Below are 17,095 nucleotides of genomic sequence, written 5' to 3'. Positions count from 1 at the left end.
AATCTCACAGTGGACAAATAAACAAGACCCATTTTACCATGAAATCTTACTGCTGATTACTATAGGTGATCTAAGAATGCTGACCCATGGGTAGGACAGATCCGCCACCCACAGTAAGTTAGCAGCTGGAAAGCAGTTATAGTTTTTGGAGTCAGACAGACAGACTTGATAGGGAGTCCGAATCCTGACTGTGTTATCTGATAGCTGTGAACTTGAGTACAAATCTTCCTGGGTCTCAGTTTTCTTGTCTGTAAAATGGGAAAAGGCCATCCTGTCATCCAAAATGGTGCTCTGATGAACACGGGCCTCTAAAGAAAGGACAGCATGCCCACAGCAGTGGTGATTGGCATGCATTCAGTGGCATCAATAACTCATTTTAGGGAAAGGCAAACAGTTGGATATGGATGTGAAAAAGCAAATCCCATAGGGAATGAAGACAAGATTATACTGCTCTTTCTCTGTGTTTTTAGGATGTTCATGATTCTTGAGAGAACTGCTTTAAGAAACCCAACTGGTTTTAAACTCAAGAATAAAATTTTCTTTTTAGTATTTGGTTGCAGCATTGGCCTCTACAGTAGTGGAGAACAATTATGAATATAAAATACAGAGAAGTCCCTGTTAACTTCCTAAGCAAAAACAAGGCAAGCTACTAAATAAGAAGTTCATTTTGAATCTCCGATTTACACAGTTTAAAGACAGTCAAGTTTAATGTTCCTTTTCTTCAGGAACCATCAGTGCTTGTCATGTTCTCCATCTGAGTTCTGGTCTCTGTCTTGTTACTAGCTCTAGGACTAAAGTCTGCAAATATTCTCTCTTGATGTGTGTGTGTGCGTGCATGCGCGCGTGTGTGTGTGTGTGTGTGTGTGTGTGTGTGTGTGTGTGTGTGTGTGTGTGTGCTGTTTCTACTTAGATATTCGATGGATTGAAGGAAAATAAAATAAATTCTCCGTGTTCCATTTCAAATGTTCTGACATCTTTTTTGTACTATGAAATCTTCTGCCTTTTCATATCTGTGGCACCTAGAAAATCAAATCTGTAAAAATAATGCTATGTGGGAGTCTCTGGAAGAAGAGACTGTATCCCAGAAACTCTGTGTGGGTAACTGAGGACAGATTTGCAGACTTGGGCTCAATCTGGTTTAACTTTTCTGAAGCTATCACATGGGAAAGTCATGTTCACAAGACTTGCGATTTGAAAGGGAAGAGAAAGGGAAGTCATCCCTGTTGAACACCTTTTACCCGTTGTCACGCACCCCGCTTCGGGCTCTGTGTGGGATTCCCTTGAAGAGCTACTTGACAGCTCTGGCAATGCAGCCCTGCTATATGATATTTCTGTGGTATTTATGGCATGACTTAAGAATACCAGAACAGCGATGGTCATGGCATCTTAGATTTGAGCAATGCTTCCACCAGTTATCAGATGTCTTAATAACGATACATGTTTGTAGTGCAGCTCCATCCCTGCCCCACATCTCCCAGTCTATCCTTAACTAATGACTTTGCTCAAACATAAAGCCAGATAGAGGCAACTTGATCCATCTACAGAAAAACCCTCCAATGCAGCAAATACCTACGGAAAGTGTGGTCCTTGATAAGTTTAAACTTTCTGAATCTCAATGTTTCATTGTAAAGGTTTTGTTAGTAATAAGTGAGAAATATTTTACATAATATATGGCATGAAGTTCAATAAAAAGTACTCATGAATGTCATTAGCATCTGAGAGTTTAAATGTATGCTAGTGTGTACCCTTTATTTCTATCTGAACTCAAGAAGGCTTCAATAGCAAGCTAAAATAGCGATTATTTGACTAGACTGCATATGGCTATTTTTAAGAAAACTTTCTTCCCCAAAACAAGTAAATGTATTACCAAGACAAATTGTATATTTTAAATGTGAAAATATATCTATGGCAGCAAGAATATATTCTTGCTGATTTATATGTATGCATATGACTGGTAAGAGAAATTATTTTAAATACCCTCCAACAGATTTTTGTTTGTTTGTAATGAGTTCTGAATACAGAGACAGAAAGAAGAGTCATTTTAGCCAGAGATTTTACCCTTATTTCTTAAGCTCTTTGTAGAAAATATATAGTGTATTAGTCTTACAGAATAATATACAAATTTAGGCTTTATTCACAATACAGAAAAGAATTCAAGATTAGCAGCATATGAAGCCAACCCTAAAAGTCATCTTCATGCTTCTATTGACTAGAAATAATTGCCATTGCTTGTGTGTGTGTGTGTATACACATTTAAAGTGGTTAAGTAAGCTTTCTTTGAAAAATGTCAATGATAAAAGCAAATTAACCTTGTTTTTAATTCTTCAACTTTTCTCCTTAATTTCCTACAGCTTCTGCCTAACAACCAAACCTAGGTCAAATGAAAATTAAATGAAGATGAACCTAATAGAAATGCAAAATCAAAATTTTCCAAAGGAGGAAAATCCATCGTTTGTTTAGAGTATCAGGGTTATGTTTCTTCAAACCAAATACTGTGGTTTCTAGGTTTCCTGGAATTTCCCCAAGGGAGAAAAAGGAAGTAAGCAGGAGTTGGAGTGACAACTTGTGCTCACTTCTCCATTCAATCAAAACAGCACCACTAAAAAGACTGTGGATGTTGGCTTTTACCCAGGACTTCATTTAAAGTCTGATGACTCAGAGGAAACTGAGTCATAAAATTATGACATCCCCGCCACCCAGGCAGGATGCTCTGATTTTGTGAATCCAGTTGGTTCCCTGCTGTCCTAGTTCGTTTTTTTGTTTTTGTTTTTTTTTTGTTTTGTTTTTTTTGTTGTTGTTGTTGTTGTTGTTATAATAAAGTCCTGATGAAAACCAGCATGAGGAAAAGGAGTGTCTGTGGCTTACAGGCTGTAGTTCACCGGGAAAGGAAGCTAAGGTAAGAACTCAAGGCCGAAACCTAGAGGTAGGAACTAAAGCAGAGGCCGTGAAGGAGCGTGTGGTTGGTCCACTTACCAAGGGGCGGCACCACCTCCTGTAGTCTGAACCCTTTGACATCAATCATCAATGAAGAAGACGCCCCAGAGTCTTGCCTAAGGCCAATGTGACAGAATTTTACAGCGGAGGCTTCCACTTCCAGGTGACCCTAACTCCTGTCAAGTTGACAGAAATCAACCAGCACCTCCCCGAAATGTGACAGACAGGTTCCCACCATTATGCAAACCTAGAGGCTTTGATAAGGGACCCGTTTTCATCCATTTGGCCAGCATCTACTCTATATATGTACGCGATCATTACACAAATGGAAGAAACAAAGAGGGCTCAGTACATTTCGCCTGTATGCTACTCGAGCTTATATAATTACGCATGCTGTAATTATACCGTGTTATGCTCCTATCAAAGCCTGTTCGCCTATTTCTGAACATTGACGTGTAAATACTTCCTTCACTTTCAGAAATAACAGATTTAATCTCTCCTTGGTTGTAGCTGCCTGTCCTTGATATATTTTCTGGATGTTTACCTCGAGCTATAATAAAATCTGCCTTAATGACAAACAACTGATCAAGCAACAAAGTCACTTAATACATGGCACGTACTACTAACTCTTTCATGTGACAACTAAATGGGCTTACTGCTTATGCCAAACATTTAGGGGATATGAAGTTTGGAGAGGATAAGTAACCTTTCAAAGTAACTATTCCCAATTCTGGTCACATCTCAAGTCCTTTCTCTAGGGGTTTAGGTTTCCTTCCCTTCCCTTCCCTTCCCTTCCCTTCCCTTCCCTTCCCTTCCCTTCCCTTCCCTTCCCTTCTTCTCTTTTCCCTTCTTCTCTTCCCTTCCCTCCCCTTCCCTTTCCTTTTCCTCATTTGTTTGTATTATACTAGTGAGATTTTTATCTGTGGTGTCTGTGGTGTGTGTGTGTGTGTGTGTGTGTGTGTGTGTGTGTGTGTGTGTGACCATCAATGGCCTTTATATGAAAAGAGTTTCTATTATAATTTTACATGATGGCATGTAAAGGCTGTTATACACAAAGCATAGCACTAGGTGCTGGGGATACAGAAGAGAGGAACAAATAAAACGGCTGTCTTGACAATGTTTTCAGGAGAGAGAGAGAGCTAATCAGACAAATAATCACACCTATAAGCAACACCATCATGGTAACAGGAATTTTATGCAAATGTTATACAGCTAGCTGCTGGGAAGACCCTGACTGCTTCAGCTATGGTACAACAGGAGGCCTTTCTAAGAAAACCCTCCTAAAGCCTAAAACCAAATGGGGAGCAAGATTCAGAGTGATGAAAGGCAGAAGAGAGTGTTTGGAGAAGAGGAGAGACAGCTGCACAATCTTGAAGCACCAGGGAAACTGGCCAGATCTAAGAACTGAGGAAAGCCTAGGGTGGGGAGCAACGCAAATGGAGAAATGCTGGTAGAGGGGAAGGGAATGGGGGCCATGCACGGGGAGCTGGAGAAATGAGCTACACATTGGTTGATTTTGTTCTTTCTTTGAGGCATGAAGCGTGTGGCTATTAGTCCACAACAAGACCCAGTGGTTAGCAGCTTGGCTTCTGTTCAATCATGGACAAGTTCCTCTCTAATGGCGTCACCCTCTATTCTCTCTGTGAGTCTATTATATCAACCAACAAAATTTATAATGGAAATGTGGGGCTACTAGCTAGTCCAATGGCTAGTCACATGGGATAGCATTTGAATTCTGATGTTGCACATACACTTTTACAAACAATGGTTGCAACAGAAGATAGAACTAAAGAGTTGAAAAGGATGGCATTGGTTCCGGGCATAGGTGTAGTCGTTATACAGCTAACAGTGGTAAAATCCAGTTAAAAATGACAGGATTGACATAGAGTAGGGAACCCTGATGGCTCCTTGGCCTTGAGAGGGAGGGAGGGGAGGAATGGGTGGAGGGGAGGGGAGGGAAGGGGGAGAAGGAGGGGAGGGAAGGGGGAGGAGGAGGATAGGGAAGGGGGAGGAGGAGGGGAGGAGATGGAAATTTTTAAACATAAAAAAATAAACCATGAAAAAAAACAAAAAAAAGTGACAGGATTGTTAACAATGTCACAGTTCTCCTAAGCCATTCTAGAATGTGACTTTATGACTTCATCAGCCAGCTAGTAATGTAACATCAACAACTGCACTTTCTCTTCTCTAAGCATCAATTTTAGAGCTAGTCCAACATCTTGGTACCCCTAAGTTCAGGTAAGGCGTGCCCTCCCTATCCTCCTGTATGTTTAGACTTTCCCCATTACACAAAATTGTAATTTCCTCTTTCCTAATCTAATCTCTCCATAAACCACAATCCCTAGAGAATACTCTATATGAATATGTGATTCTCTTCATGAAACTTCCCAGTATTCAAGCAGAATATCAGAAATATCTGAGCCAGGTCCCAGTGGTCATCAGGTACTCGTGTAGCCAGAAGGAAGTGAGCAGGCCACTGCAAGCAACTGAGGTGAGACCTAATGACGAAAAGCATTCTAATGAAAGGGTGCCAAGATGTTGTAGAAAACACTTCACTACATTGGGGGGGGGGGGGGCATGCAGATGGTACAGACGAAGGAAAGTTTGAAGTGCCGTGGGTTCCAATCAATGGAGTTCATGCGGATTGTCAATCACCTCCCCAGCAGATTGTGGAGAAGGACTAGAAAGTCATTGGCATGATGAGTTTGTGAATCCAAATCTAGACACTTTGCATACAGATTTGACATTTTCTACCCATCTCAAACAGACATCCCTATGAAATGATACTTTATATGAGGCAGATACTTGCAAAATAGCAATCAGTAAGATCTTTGCAAACAAACACAGTAAATATGTATTGCTTTAAACTCCAAAAGCAGGTCTAAAGCTGTTGAAAGCACAACAGAATGTCAGTCACCACATCCCTATGTCACACGAATGTCCATCCAGAAAAGAAAAGCAAAATCCTTATTTGTAAGGTATGTTTTTCTTGGAAAAAAATGTAATTAATGCCCCCCAAATTCTGTTGCAGCCTGACAAAGCTGAACTCTACACAAATACCTTCTGTTTAAAGAAGAAAAGATTTCAACTAGTTGACTAGAAATCAGCTAAGTGAAAACTGAGTCATGTTTTCTGTCGCATTGCTGTGTAAATGTGCGGGAACATGCCTATAGGAAAATGGCTTCAACAGCTACAATTGCATGTTCTGTCTTTAAGAGAGCCACCCATGCTGTTCGTCCTGTACTCAATGTGCTTTATATATAAGGTGGGTACTTTTCCTCTTTGGAATATTTTCAGAGCTCCTCAAATATTTCCCTCTGCCTCGGCAGCATCCTAGCATACATGAACACCAATTCTATTATACTGATCCCTAGAATTCCTCTGTTCCTCCAAGGTCCCTTTAAAATAATCGTTACTGTTCTTTGAACTTGGCTCCCCTAGTTTTGTTTAGCTGACAATCAATGCTGACTGGGTAGTATGCCGTTTCCCAAGACACGATATGCAGAAGTACAAAAGTCTTAGACTCGCCTTCTAGTTTCCTGAGGGCAGCTGGTTCATAACCACACTGTATCCCGTTCACTTGGAATGAGAGGTTGCTGTGCATTGGGCAAGGAAATAATTATAAGTTTCTGCCTCAGAATAGGGCTGAATAAAAATAGAAAAGAGTGAATTGTCTCACATGGAGCGGTTTCTCAATAGGTCACATGGCCGCACACACGGATCAACAGCTCATGTCCCCGTCAGGTCAGAACACAGAGCTACATGTACTATGGTGTAAAATGACTTCCTTTTGCTTCTGGAACAGTTTAGATGATCCCATTGTCATCGGTCTACTCAATAACCATTTCTTCTGTCACCACAAAGACACTCTCCAGGCTGAGACTCATAAAGGGAGAATTTTAGTTCTGTAGCTATTCTTAATTTTCAACCCTATCACATTGTTATCCTACGCTCTGAAAGTCAAAGGTTGAGACGAAGTTGGGGGAGGGGGAGCCTCTGTGAACAGTCTCCAGCATGGAATGTGAAAATATAACTTTGCTAGATTTTCCTCTATCTCTTCTTTAATATTTTCATAATCTTATTTACATATGCTTTTAATTAATACACAGAAACTTTCATATTCATAGGATACACAGTGCCATTTAATTTGAAGTCTTTGGGGAGGTTGCCTTTATAGTTATGCAATCAAAATCAATAGTCAGATTTCCCTTCTAGCAAGTATCCTTCCACATAATTTTCATTTGTACATGCTTAGGTCAATAAACAAGACAAAGAACTAGTGAAAAGAAGCAGACAGGTTGCTTAGCTGAAATCCTGTGACTATCCCCTGACAGAATTAGCAGGGGACTGGAATGTTCACATCCTGAACACCGGTACCCAGCATCCTCGCCTGGGCTTCATACATCAGTCATCTGAGCCTCATAAACCTATCAATCCGCTACTATCATTCCCAGCCCCACTTTCCCGGTAAGAAGACTGAGGCTTGCAAAGAAGGCTATTTCCTAATGTTAGCACCACTAACAGGGAACAAACAGGGACTTGAACTTGAGCACTGTTTTGAGGACAGACAGCTCACTGTTCACCTCTGCTCCAACTGCCAGGCTCTGACCCACTGTGTTAGGCTGCCCCTGGCATTAAGGAACATGATCACTGATGGGATCCACAGAAGTAAATGGAACACTTGGGCAGAAAGAAAATAAAGAAAGCAGGTCTCACAGCACACTTCGTATTCAGTCAATTTCTATTCCTATAATGAGTACTTCATCAATTCTCCATACTTTTCTGAATTCTGATTCCCCTCTGGGCTTTTCCTTAAACGCCATCCACACCCAGCTTTGATTTTCTCCTACTAACTAATGGGAGCACAGGAGACTTTGCTGCTGGTAAGTGTTCTTCTCATTTCCCTGGGGCTGGAATCATGAGCAGGTGCTAAGAGTGGAGCATCTTTCTGTGACACTTCCACTTTGTGTGTAAAGGAGCACTCAGTGGACATTAGGAAGAGTCCTTACTAGTCATTATGGTGTTAATCACACCATTGCCAACTGCCAGCATTTTCTTTAAGAGCTTTTCTAACAGTATTCCCAGCCAGTGGCACTTACGACCATGGCAGATCATTGCAGTCGGCACTTTTCCATTTTTTGAAAAATAGATTTACAGAGTACCTACCTGAGTGTTAGTACCAGGAATTATGGTGAACGCAAGAGACATAATTTCTATTTTCACAAAGTTGAGATACAGAGAGATAGGCAGATAGGCAAGAATAACATATTGATGTTATGGTAGAAGAAACGAGGGTCCGGGAGGCAAGTATAAGGCATGTCTTATCCAACAGTGGACCAGGAAAGGCCTCTAAAAATGTGACGCTGGGTAGGACAGGTGGAGGCAACATTCCAAGCAGAGGGAACATCAAGTGGTATGAAATGAAAAGGCAGCTATTTTAAAAATATCCAGGAACTTAATGAGATGTATTCCAATGATTTTGAAACACACGGGTAAGATGGAACAGTAGAGGTAAGCAGGGGTCATTTCAAAAGCACAAGGTCCTAATGTATAGTAAAGACTCACTTGCTGCAAGAGCACATCATGCTGATGGAAATTTAAGGTGGAAAAGTAGCATGGCCAAGCTAACATGTTCAAGACCTCACCATGTCTGCAGCACAGACACTAGATTCAAAGTGGGTACCATGTGGGGAGGACAAATCAAGTATCTTGCAGTTGTCTAGAAAGGCAACGCTGATGACCTGGACAGGAAAGAGTAGCATCTACGACTACAGAAAGACAGGGAAGGGTTTTCACGAGAAGGAGAAGAAGAGAGGAAGAGGGCATACAGTAAATTAGAGAGGTTCGCTGGGGAGAATGAAGGCTTGGGATGCAATTTGGGGTTATTATTCCTGAAGGACTGAGAGACTGAAGATACCATTTACCAAGACTGAGAAACACAGAAGAAAAGACTTGGAGACAGATGGTGAATTCAGTGGAGCATCACCACAGCTTAAAGGATCTGTGGAGTCTCAAAGACAAAATTAGAGTGAGTGGAAGGCGACTTCTCCCACCCTGGAGGACTCCTACTCACAGTGAGCAAGACCCAGCTCATATCCTGGAAAGCTCACTGCAGTCCTAAAGGCACCCTGGTCCAATGATGACAACAACCGTGGAATACTAGATGTCTCCTGAATGACTAGAAGGAAAGGCATGTCACCCCTTGTAATGTGTACTTTCTCAGAACAATGGACTTGGAAATGGAGAGAATAGCCCCCATTGCTATCTATTCTTATAATGAATGTAAAAGCCAACAATAAAAGGGTGCCCTTACTTTGCCTCCCTAACATGTAGCTTTCCAGTCCACAAATTAAAATGCACTTGCCATAAACAGTGAAGAAGATTGGCCAGAAATACTGAAACTTAACTGACCATTCCAAACACCTACATCTAACAAGTTCACAGTGCCTAGCCAGTTTGTTACACAGAAGTTATATGCAGTGTAATTAAACTATGAAAGATAATGAGGAAACCACATCAACTAAACATAATGGATGTGCCTTGTGCAGACGCTGATTCACACAAACCAGCTAAGATCATGTGAGGAAAGGGCAGTAAAATTTGAACACTGGCTAGACAATTGATAGTGAAGATATTGATTCTGTGAGTAATAACTGTATTGCATATTTTTAAAAATTTCGTTGATTTATACAAATACTGGATATAGTGCCTGTAGATGAATCACAAGACCAATGTCTTGGATTTACCCCCAAAGTGATGCAGAATAGACTGACGGTAAGGTAAATGAAAGCGTAGATGAAGAAGGACCACCTCCTGCGAGCAGCTGCATTCATCAAGAGATGGTGTTTGTTAGACTGAAGCATCTCACACATGGTCTGCATCTGCATTTGTTTACACTTCAAATGGTTCTACACTAAAAATGTAACAAACCGTCCAAGAATGATGAGATTTAAGAAAAGCTAGAGCGAGAACTAAAGAAGGAAAGCAAGCATCTGTGGTTAAAGAAGCAGAGCTTGTCTATTGGTTTTCAGGAAATGGCTTTCGGGGATGTGGGTTCAAAGCACCTGAGCAAGCCCGGCAGTGGTGGCACACGCCTTTAATCCCAGCACTAGGGAGGCAGAGGCAGGCGGATCTCTGTGAGTTCGAGGCCAACCTGGGCTACAAGAGCTAGTTCCGGGACAGTCTCCAAAAGCTACAGAAGAAACCCTGTCTCGAAAAATCAAAAAAAAAAAAAAAAAAAAAAAAAAAAGAAAAAAAAAAGCACCTGAGCAGTCAGCATTCCTCTCCATGTTTGGTGTTTGGACATGTCTGGAGGTGTTCCATGTTAGGAGTATTTTGGTACGCTCACAGCTCTCTCCTTTTCTAGTTTATCTGCTAGGATCTAAATCTCATTAGGCGGTGGGTGCTACTTGCTCCTCTCTTTCCAAATATATATGTATTTTTTAACTTTTCAGGACATTTTGAAGCAATGTTAGAGTCTTGTAATCTTCCCTTTCTTCTCACAAAATGACATTTTTTTCTTGCTGCTAAATTCATTCAGCAATGTCCCAGGAATAACCTGTTTTAATCACCTCCCACAAGAGACGGAAGTCAGGTAACAGATATTATTTGGGATAGAAGTGAAAACAGTATAAAACTTTATTACTAACATGCTTATTTAACTATTATCTGCAGTCCATTTCTCAACACACAATGCTTTTAGGAATAAGGAGAGAATGATGTCATCTTTTCTGTATTTTGCCTTCCAATATCTGCCTGGTATTGGATTTATGCTAACCTGGTATTGCCTTAGATTTAACTAAATTGTGATTTGTTTTTAAATAAAAATTAAGTAACTTGGAGTCTTAGGGTAAAATGCCACCTGATACGCAACTATGGAAAGTTTTCTCATGTTCAAGTATTTCTGAGAAAAATACTTCAGCTCATTCTATATATAATGTCAGTACAGAAGGTTTCTTGACAACAAACCCTAGTTCTAGCATGGGGAGACAAAACTTGACACCTGAAGGAGCTTCAACCAGGAGACAAGAAAACACCTAAGTTGCAAAGACAGGAAAGAAAGTCACAGGAAGAAGAGACAGAGAACACAAGCCCTCTTTACCTCACGATTTGGGCAACATTCTGGTTCGTTTGAATGTGCCAATGCTGTGTCTCCATGAGGAGTAAAACCTGAAGTTATCACCAGTCTCTGCCATGTAATCAAGGTGAGTTCATGGTCCTAATTGAATTCCAAGTGGAAAATAGTTGGATGATCTACTTTTTGACAAAGTCTTTTCTTAGTCAACAGCATACGCATGTATGAATGATGTATTCAAGATATTTGAGACTTTGGTGTGCCCCTTTAAATGTAAGGAAATGAAATGAAAAGAGTAAAAGTTGAAACACACCCATGGGCAATCATTTGTGCAAAAGATGGTGAGCTGATAAGCATTTGTACAATTAACAGAGCGCAGAGAATACAGATGTTTCACACACTAGCTTAGGATCTAAACTCTCTATTTGTGGTCATGTTGCTTGACCGGAAGCAAATGTTTTCAAAACATCATACTTCCAAACATTCACCTGAAGTTACTCTTGAGGCTCAGAGAACACGTGTGACAGTCTCCCCACCCTGTCTTAGAGAAAGTCTTAGAAAGTCAGTGTCCCTTCCTTTCTGTGCACTTATGATTTTATTAGATTAGGGCCTCTGGTCTCAAAATTACTGAGCTGACACTTTATTTAAAGGTGATCCAGGGAGCACTGCCCACTGTCGATGGTGCTGCCTTTTATGAACGGCTTGAAGAAGAGGGAGAGGGGACTTAGTTGATGGGGTAAGAAGACAGCTTTTCATTGTTTTAAATTAAGGCAGAAAATGTCTAAACTATTTTGTGAGTTGACTCTAACACAGACTCTTCTTTATGTCGCTGTGGTACTCTTCCTTTACTGACTGAGTGAGACAACTTACATCTCCTCTGTCTCTGCAGATCACTTGCAGATCCCAGGTGACTGTCTATGTTGATGGAACACTCAGGATTAACTAATGCTGACCATCAGGTCTAGGCCCACATGAAAGGTTAAAGGAGGCAGGAATGTCATCCAAGTAATCTGTTGATGGATGGGATTTTACTCTTGCAAGACTTGGGTTAAAAATAGGCCAACAGGGAAATGGGGGGGGGGCAAGCTTTACACCCCATGGCTGTTAAACATAGAGCAATGCATTTGTTCCATGTGTTCATTTGCTAATGTGATCTGGATCCAGGAAAAGGGCTTTTACATAATTACTGAGTTATTAAAACTTTGATTTCTTAGAGTTAATTCCTTGTATCTAAGGAGTGGGGGGGTGTACACATGTGTGTGCATGCGCGTGTGAGTAAGTGTGTGTGTGTGTGTGGTGTGAATTTATTACCACTAAGTTCAGGAAGAAAATTAGTTCCCCCGAGAAAAGCATCTTTTCATGCAGTCAGCTCCTGGCTCTAGAGCACTTCCCATGGTTTCGGCCCATTAAGCGGAGCACAACAGCTTGATGAATTAATGCTTATATAGGCACAGTTGGCAGCTTCTAATTAAATAATTATGGCTAAGCAGCTGCACGGAAGCAGTTATGCACCCTAGAAAGCCAGCTGTCAGTTTTATTGGTCCTAAGACAGAGGAAGAGTTAATACCTAGCTCTGGATGCTGGGTACAAAAGGGAAGTCTCGGATTTGCAAAATAAATGCTGCTAGTACGAAGTCCCTGTGCATGGGTGCTAGCCTATCCATGGAGACGTGGAGAGCAAACTGGCGCTCAACAGCTCAGCAAAGGAAGCAGCAATTATATGGTCAGGAGACTGGAATATTTCCAGAGCATTCTAAAGAGGGCATAGTGTCAGACGGACAAGCCCTTGATGAACACAGAAGCACCCCCGGCCTACATGTCAAATGCATCCATTAGGAGGGTAAATGACTGAAAGTCGAGCGTACAAACCTGCATTTGAACTATCTTCAAAGCAAATTTCCCCCCAAAAGTTTGGAGAAGGCATATGTTCTAGAGAATCACAGAGAGTGTCAGCTCCTTACAGAAGGTTTAAAAATCTAGAATCTTATCTCTGTATCCATTGGAACTTTGCCAGACAGAAGAAAGCAGTATTTGTTGATTAAGCTCTGGCCTAAATGAAGATCCAAAGACCACAAATAGGGTCACTGGACCAAGTAATGTTTGCTACTCCGTACACATCAGTAAGCTCTTGGGGACTGATTTAACTTTTCTTCATGGGCCATCTTGTCCGTGCAATCCACACACCCTCACTTCTGAGTAGATATGTGATGACCCAGTTTGTAGAAACATTACATCCCATTGGCTTCTCTACCTACACAAACTCCAAATGGAGAAGCCCAACTATAGGCAAAGCCTGGCCCAAGAAACTCAGTCTTCCCTTTATATTTAAATAAATGCAGACAACTTAATCCTGACTTCTGAAGTTGCTTTAAAATCAGCAGAAGGAAATAGAATGTTAACACTGAGAACACAGTCTTTATGGAATGAGCTCAACACCAAAGCCCAAATCCTGTTGAAACTCAGCAGTTAGATCAAGCATCACACCGTATAGGCCAATAGACTGTTCTTCCTGCAAAGACCAATGGCTTGTATTTCACAATACCTTTCTATAAAACAAGCAGTCCATACCATAAGTCTACATTTAAACGAAAGGAAAGAGCCCTACTTGAAAGGCGCTGGCAATCACATCACCTCACATATAATACTTATTTTTGTTTCATGTCAGGAATTCGCTCAATCCAGTAGCTGAGGTGTTTGCATGTGATTGGCAATTCTCAGGGACCTTGTTCATTTTAGGTGGATCTTAAACAAAGTTCAGCTTAATTAAGCCTGCAATACAACTCCAGTCTCAGTAGAAAAATGTTAAAGAACCAAACAACAGATTTGCAAAGCCCATAAAAGTGCATTTCAGACCTGGGGGAAATGGGGGCTTTTCAGCAGTCTGCACTGCCATCTAGCCAAGACCACATCACTCTGTTTACACCATCCATTTGCCTTCTGAAAGTCACTGATGAAAGGAAGCCTGCAGCAATCAGCTTAACAGACCCCAAGAGTTTAGCTGAAAGGACTGGCGGTAGTCCTTCATCCACACTGACTCTGCAAAATCTCCAAACCCTGTGAACCAACGGCCAAGCTGTTGTCAGCAATCTGACAGTCACAAACCACTATCTAGAAAAAAAGAAAAGTCGTACATGCTTGTTTACAACTCTTCCAGCATCATTGGCCCCTTTGAATTTTTGAAGTCTGACTATCCCGTGACCTCATTGGAAAAACAAGAAAGATTCCTCCAGGATCTGATAAGGCATAAGTACTGAACTGTAGGCTTCAGGACTCCATAGTTTTAGCATAGCTACAATCCCAAATCAGTATCATCCGAGTCTAGCAAAGCATGAGGCCACATACATCTGTGATGAGAAGTCAAATACACAAAAATAAACAAAAACCTTCCTACTTACGATAGAAGACGTATTCGGTATAGCTCGACCAGATCTTGTCCTCTGTATACTGGTTGACAAAAGATGCTGTCACCGAGGAGTTACAGGCCACCATGTGGAATCCACACTCTGACAACATATCAAAAGCTCTTTCCAGGTGTTTGAACTTGAGATAAAATCTGGAGGTGTATCTTTCCGGGGCTCGGTCTGGGTCTCTGCTTTCATTCAGAGTTTCTCCAAAGACTTCCTTTGCCAATGAAATCCTTCCGCAAACCAAAATCCGGGGAACTCTTCGAAACTTGGCATCTGCTTGCCCCTCTCTGCCCAAGGTACAGGATCCCCTGTAACCCACAGTAATAAAACCCCACTTGCGGTCATGAGGGAGCAGTGAAGAGGGGGGGCAGATTCTTGTGTCGCTTCCTTGGGAGCCATCCTCAAAATCGCTGTGGCAGAACTCATCTGGGCTTTGCTTGACGTCCTCGGGGGCCAGGAGCTTGACCAGGTCGGGTAGCTGGAAATACTCGGCCTCTCTTTTCAACCTTCCCCTTTCTGGAAAGTGGTCAGGCAGGACGACCTGCCTGTCCCTGAGATAGTCCAGAATATAACGGAACAGGAAGCCATCTCTGTCGATGAAAAACCTTCCCTTGGAATCCTTGGCTAGATCATTAGCGTTGTCTCTCTTTGGGGAAAACATTTTCCATAAGAGGGAATGGGGGATGCTTATTAATGTGGAATGGCGGGTGAAGTAAACCTGGCCCCCAACGTTCAGCTCTATGACTTCGGGGAAGGAGTTGGGAACAGCAGCCCCTTGATCCCGAGGATAGTAACGATTACAGTTCCCACTCAGAGCCATTGTCCCTTTCTTCTGCAGCTTCCCGGACTTAAAGGTGCAATCCAAGCCAGTTACAGCCTTAGGCTTTGCATCCAGTTGTAAGAGAGGGAAAAGGTGCTAAGTTGCTCAAAACGACCACCTCTCACCCCGGTTTTGTTCTTTATTTCCCCCAACAAGGCAAATTTTAGGAGAGTCCACAGGTGAAGCAATGCTGGACAAAAAGTTTAAAGGTGTCTGGTAGTGAGCTACTACTTCACAGAACGTAATGGTCAGCTTGGCTACATTCGCTCTTCCATTACGAAGGGGAGGCAAGAAGGCCAAGTGCCCAGGTACTCAGAGGTCTGTCTGAGGGAAAAGAGAGAAATTATTTCCTCAGACCCAGAATGAGTCAGAAAAGGAGAGACCTCTGGGGAGAGCCGAGGGGGAGAGAGGGAGGGAAAACGGCAGGGAGGAGAATATTTTTACATAAGCAGCCGGAAACTATTGACTTTAATCACTCCTTAACGGAGTTAGCGCTTCCCTCAGCCTGCCCTGCCTTTAAGTTTAGCCGTATGCTACTGTCTTCAGCAGCTGCTGCTCACATCGAGCCTGTTTGTAAATCTGATGTCAAAGGCATATGCAATTTTCAACTTCCAAAGAGACCCGATTTTTTTTTTCAGCAGGACCAAGAAAGCAGTGAGTCTCGGCGCTTACCTTAGCGAGTGCTGGAGACTCAGTTCTTGCGAAGAAATAACCTTTTCCAGAGCAATCGGAAACCACAGCCACACTGGGTCTGAATCTCTCCTCAAATCCCAAACAGGTAGAGGACAGAGGTATCAATGAAAAGTGCCAGAGAGATGTGCTCTCGGGAAATAAACGATTCCGCACTTACGCGCTTGTAGATGTGCGTTTGTGTATTTGTATGTGTGTATGTATTCACTCCAAAATCTCTAGTTAAAAGGGATCGGAAAAAAGAAAAAGTTGAGCCGTGAGAAGGCTGAGTCGATGAAGTGAAGCAAAGAAAAAATATTCAACCAAAGCTTCGGCAGGGAAAAAAAAAGAAAGGAAAACCAAGACCCAAACCTTTAGAAACAGATCCTTTACACCTGGGAGAGTTACAAGAGGTACCTGGACTTAAAGGCGTTCAAAGAGCCCGGAGGCAGAAAGACAGACAGAGGCGCCCGGCCAGGGTCTCAGCAGCCACCCCACCTGCCGGCAAGGGCAAAGGGACGCCCATATCCCTGTCAGGCACGAGCAAGAAGGAGCCGGGTCGGCAGGGAGATGCCTGCTGGGCTCGGGCTCCGGAGCAGGAAGGTCCCACGGTGCCAGGAGCAGTTCGGATGCTGTTGTGTGAGCAGTGCAGGCAAGAAACCATCCAGGGAAATGACTATTACATCATCTTAAAGGAATAGGGCTTGGAGAGAGCGGAGGCAGCTCGGAGTCACGTCCTCGGCGGTGACAGGTTGCCAGCGCTGACGGGGACGTGGCGCCCGCGGTGGGCACTGGACGGGAGATGCTGGCTGCTGGCGCAGGGCGGGGATGCTGCACTGCACCGGCCCCCGTCCTGCCTGGGATCTGGAGTTTGCACCGGCCACCTCTGGGCTCTTTCTTCCTTGTTTCCAACTCCACCCTCCGCCCCCTCCCCCATTAATTACCCTCCACACTGACAATGATTCTCATCTGAAAAACCTCCGGACGTGCTCTTCAAATGCATGACTCTGCAGAAGGGCGCATGTCTTCCTCTAAATCATTTTCCTTTTAATCAGAGTAATGTTCAAGTTACAAGTGTTTTAGATTCTTTTTAAGCCTTTGATTACAGTCATATTCATTCAGATATTCTTTCCCCTTCATTTCTTCGGCCAACACACACACACACACACACACACACACACACAGGACTGAA

General features: G+C 42.5%; 1 protein-coding gene across 1 annotated transcript in view; it reads right to left on the bottom strand.

Moving 5' to 3' along the window:
- The window catches only part of Kctd16 (potassium channel tetramerization domain containing 16), a 262,468-nt gene extending 247,234 nt beyond the window's left edge, over nucleotides 1-15,234 (bottom strand). The window contains exon 1 of the mRNA XM_038331778.1: nucleotides 14,403-15,234. Within this exon, the coding sequence (XP_038187706.1) occupies nucleotides 14,403-15,234 (832 nt within the window). The remainder of the gene's footprint in view (nucleotides 1-14,402) is intronic.
- Nucleotides 15,235-17,095: the final 1,861 nt, after the last annotated feature.

The sequence above is a fragment of the Arvicola amphibius genome, chromosome 5, assembly GCF_903992535.2.
Source record: "Arvicola amphibius chromosome 5, mArvAmp1.2, whole genome shotgun sequence".
Classification (NCBI taxonomy): Eukaryota; Metazoa; Chordata; class Mammalia; order Rodentia; family Cricetidae; genus Arvicola; species Arvicola amphibius.
This window is presented reverse-complemented; position numbering and strand designations above follow the sequence as displayed.